The following is a 13,099-nucleotide window of genomic DNA, read 5'->3' as shown; positions in this document are numbered from 1 at the left end:
AAGAAACCTATCCCCCACTGGTAATCTGTAATTGGGCGATGGTTCCAGCACGTCCCGATTCAGTGACTTGAGAGGTAAGAATGGAAATGGGTCATAATTGTTAGAACTTGATCCTTGTCCACATGTCATACTTTGAAGGAAAACTGATAGGCTGGGGTGAAGGGAACATAGCCATACAGCCCCTAGGAAAGGAGGAGACAGGTAGAGAGTCAGGCTGCATATCTGCCTCCAATGGGCTCTGTCCGATCACTCCAGCTTGGTGGCCTTGACATCTTTGGTGGCTATGGGCTCAATGGTCCATGGAGCCAATAGGGACAATTTACTGACTGCCCTTGCTCTGGCTCTTCCCAGAGCAACAAAGCAATGCCCAGAAAATTTCGAGGGAAAATGATTTTCAACCTAGAAACACGTAACTGTTCAAATGACAAGCAAAATAAAGACACTTTAAACCATACAAAGTCTCAAACATTTGATTCTGCATATGCCTTTTCTTAGAAAGTTACTGGAGGATGTGCATCAGAAAAACAAGGAATTAAACTAAAAAGGAGGATCATATGGGATGTAAGAAATGAGGCTAAACGCAGGAGAGAATTGATGAGAAAAGCACAGTAGGTCAGCTGTACTCTCAGGTGAAAAAGCAAGCAACTCAGCCTGGAATCAAAGGACGGATGATCCACGATGGACATCTCCAGAAGAAAATGAAATTAGTTCTCTGTTTTTAGACACATTCAAAATGTGTCAAATTCTGTCAGAAACTTTGGGATTCAATGAACAATTGGCACCTAGAAAACCAAGCAAATGATACAGTAGAGGAATTGCTAACTCCAGGGAACACAAAAAGTTGAACAGTCATGTTTACATGGTCCTAGTATAAGTTCTGAATGTCGACTCCAGTGATTTGGCTCTTTTGGGATAATGGGAGGGCAAGTGTATGTTTGTGTCCCTGGGTGTGTGGGGGTGGGAGGGTGGAAAGAAAGCTAAATTCTTCATTTCATAGCAGGGAATGTCTCCACATAGAAAAATCAAGAAAGCAATAGACACACAGAGGTAAACACAAGGAAAAATAACAATTTAAAGTAGGCGACTTGAGGAGGCAGAAACAGAGAACAATCTCCTATTACAAGCGTTGATGTGAGTTACCTCTAAAACTATATTCTGTAGTATTTTAATAAAATGATTTAGGATTAAAAAAGGCAAATCAGTATAGGGCCATATAAGGAAGGTTGGGAACAGACCCTCCCAGGATGAATGAAATACTAATTTCCTAATGTTATGTGGATGTACTCTCGTGGCTTGCGACGATATTTCCAGGGACAGTGTCAAACACCCCCACACTCAGAAAGTTGTGAATCTTATGCATTTTAAGGGCAGGTGTTGTAAACTTCCATCCAGCGCCTCTCAGCCTTTAACATGCACGTGGACTCTCCTGGGGTTAAGTCCTTTGGGGACCTTGTTAAAACGTAGGTTCTGATTCGGTAGGTCTGGGGCATGGATTCTGCGTTTCTAACAAGCTCCCAGGGGATGCTGATGTTGTTGGTCCTTGGCCACACTTTGAGGAGCAAGGCTCTCCATGACATTGACGTACAAGATAGAGACAGCTGGGGGAGGTGGTGGTGAGGGGAGAATGGGCACGTGCGAAGGTGCCTCCCTGTGCATCTAGGTACCATGGGAGTCCCCATAATGCTCACCTGCACCATAGGTGGAGCACATAACGGACAGTGAGTTCTGCCTCAGCACCCAGTCCAGGAGATCAGGAGGCACGGGTAAGAAGCAGATTTCACTGCTTTTCTATTCATACAGCCACACACATAGGCTCTTTTCTTAATTTTGTTTTATCCCGTCTCTGCATGTGAGAGCAAGAAGACTGCGTTAAGCTGTTTTCTCCATCTTTAATTCATCTGGTTAATGTCAGGGCCTATCTCACTTCATCTCACTACTATCTCACTTCATCATCACAGTAACTTTGGGAGGAAAACATTATCATTCCTGTTTTATTTTATTTATTTATTTTAAAGATTTTATTTATTTATCTTTAGAGGGGAAGGGAAGGAGAGAGGGAGAGAAAGATCAATGTATGGTTGTCTCTCGTGCATCCCCTGCTGGGAAATGGCCTGCAACCCTGGCATGTGCCCTGACTGGGAATCGAATCGCGATCCTTTGGTTTGCAGCCCTCGCTCAATCCACTGAGCTACACCAGCCAGGGTATTATTCCCATTTTATAGATGAGGAAGCTGAGGCTCAAAGAGGTGAAATGTCTATCCAAGGACACCCAAACCAATAAACAGCGGAAACCAGACGTGGAATTAAGCCAGTGTGGCTCCAGGGTCATTTATTCTCTCCACTGCCAGCCCATTCTGGACTCCAAGACGCCTTCAGGCAGGTGTTCCCACCCAGTCTGGCTCAGCTGTGCTTTGCAAACTAGCCTGGCTCTTGTGAGGCTACAAAAGGTCCTCTACCTGGCTCCTGGGTCCAGAGATCTGGCTGTGCGCATACTTGGGAGAGAACCTGTTGTTGCATTCTAGGAGCTGCTACCTCTAGAACCAGCTTTCGGGCTTGGTGGCTTTGCAGCCCAGGTATCCAGTGGCAAGGGCCAAAGGCAGTAGCATGGCTGGGAGTACAGAGGGGTATGAGGCAATAAGGAAATTCTGAAGAGGCATAAAGAGAAGAGGCATAAAGAGGCATAAGAAGGTGCTGAGGGGCTCAGGAAGCTTAGAGGGTGTAAAGGGGCCCTAAACATTTGCCCTAAGCATAGGGCAAAGAGACAAGGGGTACAAAGGGGTAAGGAGAGAGATGAGGGGACACAGACACAAAAGGTATGACTGTCCTGCAAACCCCAGCCCCGAAGGGAATGGCATGAGGTGGCCAACATGCCCTATCCTGTCAGGCCCTTGAACAGGTCTCCCCATTCATGGACTGACATCTCACCCACAAAACCTGGTACTGTTGGGAAGGATCAACTTCCCTCCAGCTCTGCTTGGTCCCCTCTAGCCTTAAATATATGATACACATACTTTTTGATCACTGACCAGGGATCGGGCACTTTTTAAGGCCCTGAGGTGAATATTTGGCTACAAAGGACTCTGGGAGGGTTGCTTACCTCCTGCTGCAAGGGAGGAGCGACCCAGCAGTGGACACGTAATAGATAAAACAAGATAATCTTATTGGTGTTAAGTGCCTTTAAGACAGTATAATGAAGCAGGGGGAGAGGATAGAGTGTGTGTAGAGGATGGGTGAGCATTTCATCAGAATGTTCAGGGAAGGCCCTTGGAAGCAGGTGACATTCAAAGGTAATATGAAAGATAAGGATGCAAATCTGAATGATGTGAACCGATGCAAAGGCCCTGAGGCTGGATGAGGCCGGTGCATTGGAGGAACAGCTAGAACACCTGCATGGCTACACTTGGGGGGATGAGAGCCAGAGGGCGAGCATGGGGAGGTGAGATGGGAAAGGTATGAGTAGAGAACCTTGTCAAGAAGGGTTTTGCAGGTGAGCCCCGTAGAGACTTAACCCAGGAGGAACTTGATAAGATTTGGCTGCTGTGGGGACTGTCTTGGAAGGGGTAGGAATCTCAGGAAGCTGAGATGTCCTAACCCCAGTACCCTTTTCTCCCCTGCAACAATCCTCTGCAAAACTTGGATGGGTGTGGGCGCCAAAGATGGGAAAGTGGCCAGCCTGGGCTTTGTTTAGACCTGCTTCTTGCTCCATGGGAGTCTGTCCAGGCCTTACACCCCTCACTGCCACCCCGCTGAAGCCGTGGCCTGCAGTACCATTCTTCTGCCCGTGACCTGGCCTGCACTTCAGGGAGCCCTGGCCTTGGTGCAGCTGCCTTGAGTTTTTCTAAGTGCCCCTCTGATGCCTGGGACTTTGGTAGTGTTGTCAGGCACAGGCTCCAAGACAGCCGAGACCTCTGCGAGGTCCTCTCCAGGTTACTCCCTTTGGCCTCTGTACCCACAGCTCGTGGGGTGGACCAGATGCCTGAGCAGCTCCAGGACTCGCCTTTATGAGGTCATCCTGGCCTGTGGTGGCTTTAGTTCCAAGACCCAGGGCGGTATTTCTTTGCAGATATCCTGCAAGATAGGGCCTCCAGAAGGGTGCTGACATGCTGACTTTGGTGATTCAAATTGTTTATATAGATAGTGGCCCAGTAAAAAAATTTTTTGCTCAGAACCCTTCGTCCTTCAGAATATTCCCGGCCACCTCTGGGCAGCGCTTCTCACCTGGGGACAGTAGTATCTCTCTGAGGACTCCTTGCAAGGATAAAGCATCTGCCAGAGGCAGACAGTGGACGCATTTCCTTCCTTCTGGGGAGGCGACCCCAGCCCGAGAGAGTCAAAGGGGTCTCCGAGGGGAAATGAGCAGAGTCCCACACTTGGAATCCCAGGGTAGTCCCGCAGACACACAGCCAGGACCTTGGGCCCGGGAGTAGAACGAAGAAGGGGCGGCTGGGAAGGGGAAGGGCAGGACACCCAGCAAGCCTCGGCCCATCCACTCCAGCCCCAGCCCTCAGGATATCTGCTCGGCTTCTCTCCTTGGATTATATAACACCAGAACGTGGCAGCTGGGTGAGCAAAGGAGGAGGGGATGGGAGGGGAGAGGAAGGGATGGGAGGGGAGGGGAGGGGAGGTCGGAGGCGTTGGGTGGTTGGTGGTGCTGGGACGAACCGCCTCTGGCAGGGCCCCCTTGAACTGTACATCAGAAGAATTCCTGGAGGGCCAGCCCTCCTCCCATCCCCCAACCTCCGTCTCAGCTTCCCCTTACTCTTGTTTCTGTCCCACCCCCAAGCAGGCGGCCTCTGGCTGGGATGGATTTCCCTCTTGGGTCGTGGTTTCCTCCCCCAGAGTTCCCAGCTTTGTTGCCTTGACTATGCCAGTAGCTGCTCTGAGGTTCAGTTATCAGTTTGTAAAATGAGGTTGGATCGAGATGCCACGTGTAAAGCCTGGCAGGGTACATGGGACAAGATGCCCATTATGGGACAAGCGCCTCACGGTGAAATCGAGGATGCCAGGGGCTTTGCGGAGGGAGGATGGGGAGGATGGGGGGATGGTCCTTGAGGGCGGAGACCTCCGGCGGGCCGTCGGGGGTCCGCCCCGCTCTTTCCTCCCCAGCCCTCCCTCTCTCTCCTCTTCGGGGTCCTCGGCCAGTGAGCAGGCTGTGGGCGGGCCGGAGGATGGAGGGGGCGTGAGGCGGCAGCAGGAAGGGGCGGGGGGCTCGGGAGCTGCCAGCAGGAAAAGACCAACCCACCGACCGCCGAGGCCCAGTGCCCCTGCACCTCTGGGCTTCAGCATGTGGGGTCTCCTGCTCGGCTTGGCCACCTTCGCGCCTGCCGTCGGTCAGGGTCTGGGAGCGCCCGGCACCTCCCTGCTGGGCCTTGCGCCGCGCGCCAGCACCGAGGCCCCGATCTTTACCTCGGTCCTGCCCAGCCGTCGCGCACAGCCGCCCGCGGGGAAGAACAACGGTGAGCTTCTCCCGCAGGACCCACCTCTCCTGCTGGTCGTTGCCCCATACCCCGTCTCCTGCGTGACGACCCTTCCCCAGCACACACACACACACACACACACACACACACCCGCACACACTTTCCGACCGGTGCAATGGATGCTGACTCAGCAGCCTAGTTCCGGGCAGACCTAGTCAGCAGTCTTGGGACGCTAGCCAGTGGGATGATGCCTCTTGCAGCCCCAAACCTTCCTTTTTCACAGATGAGGACACTGAGACCGCAGGCAGGAGGAGGGGAGAAAGAGACGCAGACAAGAGACTGACAGTAAAATGTTCAGAGCAAGACCGTGTAGGAGAGCGTTTGGGGTCTGGCACTGGGAGGAAGGAACAAGAGGGCCGGGCGGGGGAAGAGTACCCCGCTGAGGCCATCTGGGGTAATGGGGCTCTGCCTGCGCAGGGGCAGGGGCAGGGGCAGGCTGCCTAACTTCCAGATGGGGGAGCAGAGAGGAGGAAGGCAAGGGGATGGCAGTCCAGGAGGGCTTCGCAGGGGTGGCAAGTGGATGTTGGGTCCTTGATCACAGAGGGTGAGTGCCCCTGAATCAGGAATTACTGAAAAGCAGGGCAGCCAAGAAGGAAACTGCATGTACGAGGGCACAGGGGCACCAGACGTGAAAATGTACAGTGTGTTCTGGACACCCTGTGGGGCTTGGGTGGGTTGGGGACCAGCAGCACCTGCCCGGTGCAAGGCCCTGTGTTGAGGGGCAAGCAGGACACAGGCCCAGCCCCTGGGAGGCCTGAGCACCCAGGTGGACATGGCTTTGAGGACAGGATGTCTCGGCCCAGAGGGCAGATGCAATGAGGGAGAGAGCACAGGGGCTTTTGGAGACTGAGTCTGGAGCTAAGGATGCCGTCCTCAGAGGGCATCTGCAATGTGAAGGAAGAATGGGATTAGGCAACAGAGTCAGAGGTGGTGGTGGGTGGTATGATGGGGAGGGGGCAGCAGTGCAAAGGTGTGGAGGCAGAGGACCAAACTCAGCTCTTCTGAGTGACCGAACAGTTCCTAGGAGCTGGGTGTGCCTCTCTACGGGACGGGGTCAGAGGAGGCTGGCTAAGCGTGCAGTCACATTAGGAAGGAGAAGGAGCCAAGGAGTGGCTGGGAAGGCAGGTTGGGATCGGACTGGGCAAGCCTTGAAGTCCGTGCCCAGGTCCTCACATATTTGTGATGGGGCCTGCTGTGGGCTTGCAGTCCTCCTTGGGACGGTAGACCTCTCCATCTGGAGTTTCATGCCATTCCCCCTCCCCTGGTGCTGTCCTTCCTGGTCCCCAGGGACCTCGCAACAGCATGTCCAGATTCGAATCATCAAGAAGAAAAAGGTGATTTTGAAGAAGCGAAAGAAGCTAACTAGCCCCAGGCCCCTGGTAACTTCCAGGCCCCTGGTGACCTCCAGGACTCTGGTGACTTCCAGACCTCCGGTGACCACTAGCCCTGCAGGGACCCTTGACCGCCCCAAGGAGCAAGAACCAGGTATTACCCTTCTGGGGGCCCTGCCTGGATTTGCAGCCCCTGGGGCATGTGTGTGCTCTTGACCTCCCAAACATAGGCGCACCCCCAGCAGGGCCAGCGTAGACTCAGCTTCCCACCTGCTCTGACCATCTCTCTCTTGGGCTGTGCCACCCTGTTCTACCCTCACCCCCAGGCTGTCCACCTTTGGGCCTGGAGTCCCTGCGGGTTTCAGATAACCAGCTGGAGGCATCCAGCAGCCAGTCCTTTGGTCTCGGGCCCCACCGAGGACGACTCAACATCCAGGTCAGCACCCTGGCTCAGAGCCAGGCAATCCCTAGAGCTTTGTTTCCTGCCACCCCCCAAACTCTGGCCCGCCTTGCTCTGCCCACCTGGGCCTCACTGCGATGTCCTGTGCCACAGTCAGGCCTGGAGGACGGAGATCTGTACGATGGTGCCTGGTGTGCCGAGCAGCAGGATGCCGAGCCTTGGCTGCAGGTGGATGCTGGGCACCCCGTCCGCTTCTCAGGCATCATCACCCAGGGCAGGAACTCTATCTGGAGGTGAGGCAGGCTGGCCCCAGGAGGAACCAGGAGGGCTGGGCCAGGGGTCCTGAGGGCTACCTGTGATTCCTCCCCACCTCTCCTGCCAGGTACGACTGGGTCACTTCGTACAAGATCCAATTCAGCAATGACAGTCGGACCTGGTGGGGAAGTAGGAACCGCAGCAGTGGTATGGACGCGGTGCGTAGTGCCATGGTGGCCCGGGCCCTTTATGCTGGGAGTTGGGCACCCAGCCCACGTTTGGGTGCTGGACTGGCTCGGGGCCTCCTCTGGGGAAAAGGAACAGATGCCCACTTGAGCATTACAGGAGGAAGGGCATTGTCAGGATGGGCGGTGCAGAGCAGGCAGCCTCAGGAGGCAGGCTGCTTTGGAACATGCTGGCATTCTCCCCAAATACTCTTCCATGGGGTGGGTGCCACTTCATGCCACAGCTTCCTGCTGGAACACCCGTGCAGCATCACCTCTCACCTCCCCACCTCATGGACCCCTTTATACACCAGGCCACGGTGTGGGGTCCTGGCTGGTTTTCGGATTGGCTGTTCCTGAGTCCTGTGGCCATATGGGTCTGAGCTGTGAGCCAGCCAAAAGGCATGGCTGCCGAGGGCTGCTCTTCGGCAGGAGATGTGGGCCAGGGTCCATGTTGACACTAAGTGCAAGTCTCCAGCCGAGTCCACCAGGGTGGGCTGGATGGGGAGTTTGGAGGCCTGAGCTCCTTTCCTGGGTCCTGGGCCAGCTTGCTGAGGTTGAGCAGCCCCACCAAAGGACCTGACACTCCCAGGTATTTCCTGCCAACTCGGACTCAGAGACACCGGTGCTGAACCTGCTGCCTGAGCCCCAGGTGGCCCGTTACATCCGCCTGCTGCCCCAGACCTGGCTCCAAGGAGGTGCATCTTGCCTCCGGGCAGAGATCCTGGCCTGCCCGGTCTCAGGTGGGCAGTCGGACAAGGGCTGGATGGGCAGGGTGCAGCCTTCACTGTGAGCTCACCCTTGACCATGAACTCACCCTACACCAGATCCAGCCCCGGCATTCTCCAACCCTCTGGACTTTCGGCATCATAATTACAAGGCCATGAGGAAGGTCAGACATAACCCCTATGACCCAAGGTCCCTACCCCAGGTCCCCTTTTCACCGGAACATAACCTGCAATAACTGCCCTCACGTCCCCTCTCCCACCCTCGATGTCTCACCCTTCTTCCCTTGTTATGGCACTTTCCCTGTCTGAGCCTTTCTTCACGTCTTCTGCTGCTCCCCTGTTGTGCTATGCCATGGTGTCCCCACCTGTGTGAGCCGCCCCTGGCTTTAGTAAGGCCTTCCATGGCCACATGGGGTCTGACCCCTGGGTCTGTCCCTCCCACAACACAACTCTGCTCCTCCCTGCCCAGCTGATGAAGCAGGTGAACGAGCAGTGCCCCAACATCACCCGAATCTACAGCATCGGCAGGAGCTACCAGGGTCTGAAGCTGTATGTGATGGAAATGTCGGACCATCCTGGGGAGCATGAGCTGGGTACGGGCAGGCGGGGTGGGAGAGGTAGGCACAGGGAAGGGCCCTGGGCACAAGCCAGCTGTGACCCCGGGGTGTTCCCAGGAGAGCCTGAGGTGCGATACGTGGCCGGCATGCACGGGAATGAGGCCCTGGGGCGGGAGTTACTCCTGCTCCTGATGCAGTTCCTGTGCCGTGAGTTCCTGCGAGGGGACCCACGGGTGACCCGGCTGCTCACGGAGACACGGATTCACCTGCTGCCCTCCATGAACCCTGACGGCTATGAGAAGGCCTTCCGCCGGGTAAGCCCCTGGCACGGGGGCCGCCTTGCTCCTCCCCTGGTGCCTCGAGCCTGCTTGGCTGACCAAGCCCCTTCTCTGGCAGGGTTCAGAGCTGGTGGGCTGGGCGGAGGGCCGCTGGAACCAGCAGACCATTGACCTTAACCATAATTTTGCTGACCTCAACTCACTGCTGTGGGAAGCAGAGGACGACGGGCTCGTGCCCAACACTGTCCCCAACCACCACCTGCCACTGCCCACGTACTACACCCTGCCCAATGCCACTGTGAGTATTCCGGGGGCAGTGGTGGAGGAGCACCCTGGGGGCCCTGTCTCTAGCTCCCACCTCCCCTGACCTGCCCCCATGCAGGTGGCTCCGGAAACTCGGGCAGTGATCGACTGGATGGAACGGATCCCCTTTGTGCTGAGCGCCAACCTCCACGGGGGTGAGCTCGTGGTGTCCTACCCATTCGACATGACTCGGACCCCGTGGGCTGCCCGCGAGCTCACGCCCACGCCAGATGATGTGGTGTTTCGCTGGCTCAGCACCGTCTACGCCGGCAGCAACTGGGCCATGCGGGACCCCGACCGCCGGCCCTGCCACAGCGAGGACTTTTCCTTACACGGCAACATCATCAACGGGGCCGACTGGCACACGGTCCCTGGGAGTATGTGCGCAAGGGTGGAGTCGGCCCTGCCCCCGTAGCCCTACGCCAATAGAATCTGCTGTCACAGACGGCGCTGGTGTCACTTCCCGCCCCGGGGGTGTCTCCCAGAGGAGGGTACCAGGAGGGCAGGCTCCCGTCCTGCCTGCTTGGGCTCCAATGTCAGTGGTTCCCCTAGGCATGAACGACTTCAGCTACCTGCACACCAACTGCTTTGAGATCACTGTGGAACTGTCCTGTGACAAGTTCCCTCACGAGAACGAGCTGCCCCAGGAGTGGGAGAACAACAGAGAGGCCCTCCTCACCTACCTGGAACAGGTCGGACCCGAGTCCCCACCCCTAGGCTGCCCCTGTGGCTCCTGACGGACAGGCAGAAGGGAAAGGGTTTGATAACCTTTCCCCACACAGGTGCGCCTGGGCATTGCCGGAGTTGTGCGGGACAAGGACACGGAGCTCGGGATTGCTGATGCTGTCATTGCCGTGGATGGGATTAACCATGATGTAACAACTGGTGCGTAGGGTGGGCGGGGGAGGGTGGAGGTGTGGGAGGGCTTTAGGTTGGGCCAGAGGCTGAGGATCACTGGGCCCTGATCTTGCTCTTTACTCCTCTCAGCGAGGGGTGGGGATTACTGGCGCCTGCTGACCCCAGGGGACTACATGGTGACTGCCAGTGCTGAAGGTTACCACTCAGTGACACGGAGCTGCCGGGTCACGTTTGAAGAGGGCCCTGTCCCCTGCAATTTTCACCTCACCAAGACTCCCAAGCAGAGACTGCGAGAGCTGCTGGCGGCTGGGGCTAAGGTGCCCCCAGACCTCCGGAGGCGGCTGGAGCGGCTAAGGAGACGTAAGGACTAACACCTCTGGCTGAAGAGCTCCAGAACCCCGGGCAGGCTGGACCTGTCCAGAACTGAAGGAGGGGGACTAAGAGTGGGGAGGGAGGGAAACCTGGGGGAAGAGGTGCTCAGGCTCATTAAAGCGACATGGCACCCCAGCCAGTCTTCCTGTGGACTCTGTCCCAGATCCTCTCCCTGGGCCGGGCCTCAGCTCCCCCTCCTCCCCGATCCTAGATCCGGTTCTGCACACACTTTTGCACTGTCATCGGCTGACTTCTGGAGAGATACTGTGGAAAGGCAACCCCACCCGCGTTCTTTTTTAACTTAGGGCTCATTCGAGCAACACATCAGCGTATCACACCGTGCTGTCAAACATTCTGGAAGCACCTGCTCAGTGCCAAGGATGCAAGGCGACAAGGATAAACAGTGCCCACACCACCTGGGGCTCCCAGTCAGGAGGGGACAGTTGAGTCCAGTATGAGGTGTGTCGAGGTAGGGGCTGGTCGCTGCGGGAGCACAGACGGGAGTTCCTGACAGGCGAAATACAGTGATGCAGCTCCCCGGGGACTTGAACGGTCAAGGATGCAATACAGACAATGGTTCTGGGAGTTTAGACAGGAGGCGGGTCGAGTGCGGGGGTAGGGACGGGGGCACCTCCAAGGAGGACATAACCAAAGATAGAAAAGCTGAGCATCTGGATTTCCGTCACCAGCCGTTTTTGGAAAGACTTGGTAAAAATGGCAGGATCTGGGTAGTTTCAGAATGTCATGTGTCGGTCTCCGGTAACACTGGAAACTGGATATCAAGATGTCGGAAGAATTGGATGAGAAAAGACGGAGGGAGAAGGGAATTTTACCTGGAATTCAGGAAGCTGGGGACACCATCGGTCTGGCGTTGACAAGCCAGTGTTTGTCAACACTGATGCTCGTACTGGTGCTCCAGCCCACAAGGAGCTGGGGCCACCCATGACCACTGTGGGGCCTGCCACGGCTAGAACCAGAAACAGAATGATTTCCTCCTCCTCCTTTCTAATCTCCAAGCTATAAAGTCCACTGGCAACACATAACTGTAACCTCGCTTGCAAGGAAGCCGCGGAAGGTAGTCTCCAGGCTTCCCGCCTCCCTGCCACTCAGAGGAGACCTTGCAAGGGGGAGAATGGGACAAATATTAAGAGGTAAAAAAACAGTGCAAAGACATCCATATAATTTATTGTTACATAACCTCTGCCCAATGCTGGGCTGTTGCACTGTTTCTGTTTCTTGGGGTGTCTCCGTCCCTGCCCCTCAAAGTTTCAGCCTGAGGTCACCACAAGGGACACATCTCCCTACTCCTTTTCTCCCCACCTCCCACTCTTACGGCATCCATTTTTCTAAAAAAAAAGGATCTGTTTTTATTCATCAGTGTTTCATGTGCATAATGAAAGTGCACGTAAGTGCCTAGAATGAATGAAAAGACATGGCCTGAGTATATATCAATGAAGATACGATAAACTCACTTCACATACAGCGATACAGGCACCTTGAAAGTAAGAATGAAAAATCTTTCCTGCAGACAATAAAGGAAAGCAGGAGCAGCTATCTTAATATCAAATAATGCTGACTTCAGGGCAAAGAACCACCAGAGACAGAAAGGGACAGCGTTATATAATGACAGAACTGAACACGCCCTGGTTTGTTCCATGGGTGGCTTAGAATCAGCTAGTTCAGCATAATTGAAATGGCATGTGAACTCCCCCAGCTGATTTCCAAGCTCTGGCTTTTCTCCACTTCCAACACTACGTTCCCCTGGCCAGAAAGCTTCCTCTGTTACATAGTCGCCAAGAGGTTCCCAGATCCTTCCTACTACTTTCCTGGTAAGTATGTAAAGTGGACTAGAAGGGGGCCCTTCTCCTGGAGCTCTGTGAACAGTGAGATCAGCCCTGCCTGCCTTAGCAACGCACCTTTAGGATGAAGGTGTCTGGGGCAACATGAGCTCTCTCCCAACTCTGCCTGGACGTTCCCTCCCATAAACTCCAAATAGTAAACTCCATGCCGTGTGTCACTCGAGGTGTTTGCCTTTGCATCCCACTTGTCATTTGTGACAAGATGAAGAGCACTTCAGCATAATCTGGTAACCCTGAGTCCACAGACGTCCCTGTGTGCAATGCATACTATAGAGAAGCTCTACACCTGAGCAAAGAGACTCCTGTAAATAAATGCTTAGAGCAGCCTTCTTTGTAATAGACTCAAATTGGAATCATCCCAAATGACAACCAAGAGTGGAATGTAGAATAACACGTGGTGCACGTACGTGATGGAATCGTACGCAGGAGTGAATATAATCACTAAACACACACAACA

At 55.0% G+C, this 13,099-nt stretch overlaps 1 protein-coding gene across 1 annotated transcript; it reads left to right on the top strand.

Annotated features, from left to right (window-relative positions):
- The first annotated feature begins 5,232 nt into the window (after positions 1-5,232).
- CPXM1 (carboxypeptidase X, M14 family member 1) lies at positions 5,233-10,887 on the top strand. The gene is made up of 14 exons (XM_037044316.1): positions 5,233-5,456; positions 6,765-6,962; positions 7,135-7,244; positions 7,362-7,501; positions 7,591-7,681; positions 8,280-8,430; positions 8,515-8,579; positions 8,885-9,008; positions 9,090-9,286; positions 9,369-9,548; positions 9,633-9,930; positions 10,106-10,245; positions 10,336-10,438; positions 10,541-10,887. Exons 1-14 carry the CDS (start codon positions 5,285-5,287, stop codon positions 10,780-10,782), a joined length of 2,211 nt encoding a protein of 736 aa, XP_036900211.1. The 5' UTR covers positions 5,233-5,284; the 3' UTR covers positions 10,783-10,887.
- Positions 10,888-13,099: the final 2,212 nt, after the last annotated feature.

The sequence above is a fragment of the Sturnira hondurensis genome, unplaced genomic scaffold, assembly GCF_014824575.4.
Source record: "Sturnira hondurensis isolate 20B ecotype Veracruz unplaced genomic scaffold, ASM1482457v3 Scaffold0004136, whole genome shotgun sequence".
Lineage (NCBI taxonomy): Eukaryota > Metazoa > Chordata > Mammalia > Chiroptera > Phyllostomidae > Sturnira > Sturnira hondurensis.
The sequence above is the reverse complement of the archived record's forward strand: the minus strand, read 5'-3'. Positions and strand labels throughout refer to the sequence as shown.

Coding starts and splice junctions, on each gene's coding strand:
- CPXM1 (XM_037044316.1), top strand. CDS start 5,285: ATGTGGGGTCTCCTGCTCGGCTTGGCCACCTTCGCGCCTGCCGTCGGT. Junction 9,931..10,105: donor CTGGCACACGGTCCCTGGGA/GTATGTGCGCAA, acceptor TGGTTCCCCTAG/GCATGAACGACTTCAGCTAC. Junction 10,246..10,335: donor TCCTCACCTACCTGGAACAG/GTCGGACCCGAG, acceptor TTCCCCACACAG/GTGCGCCTGGGCATTGCCGG.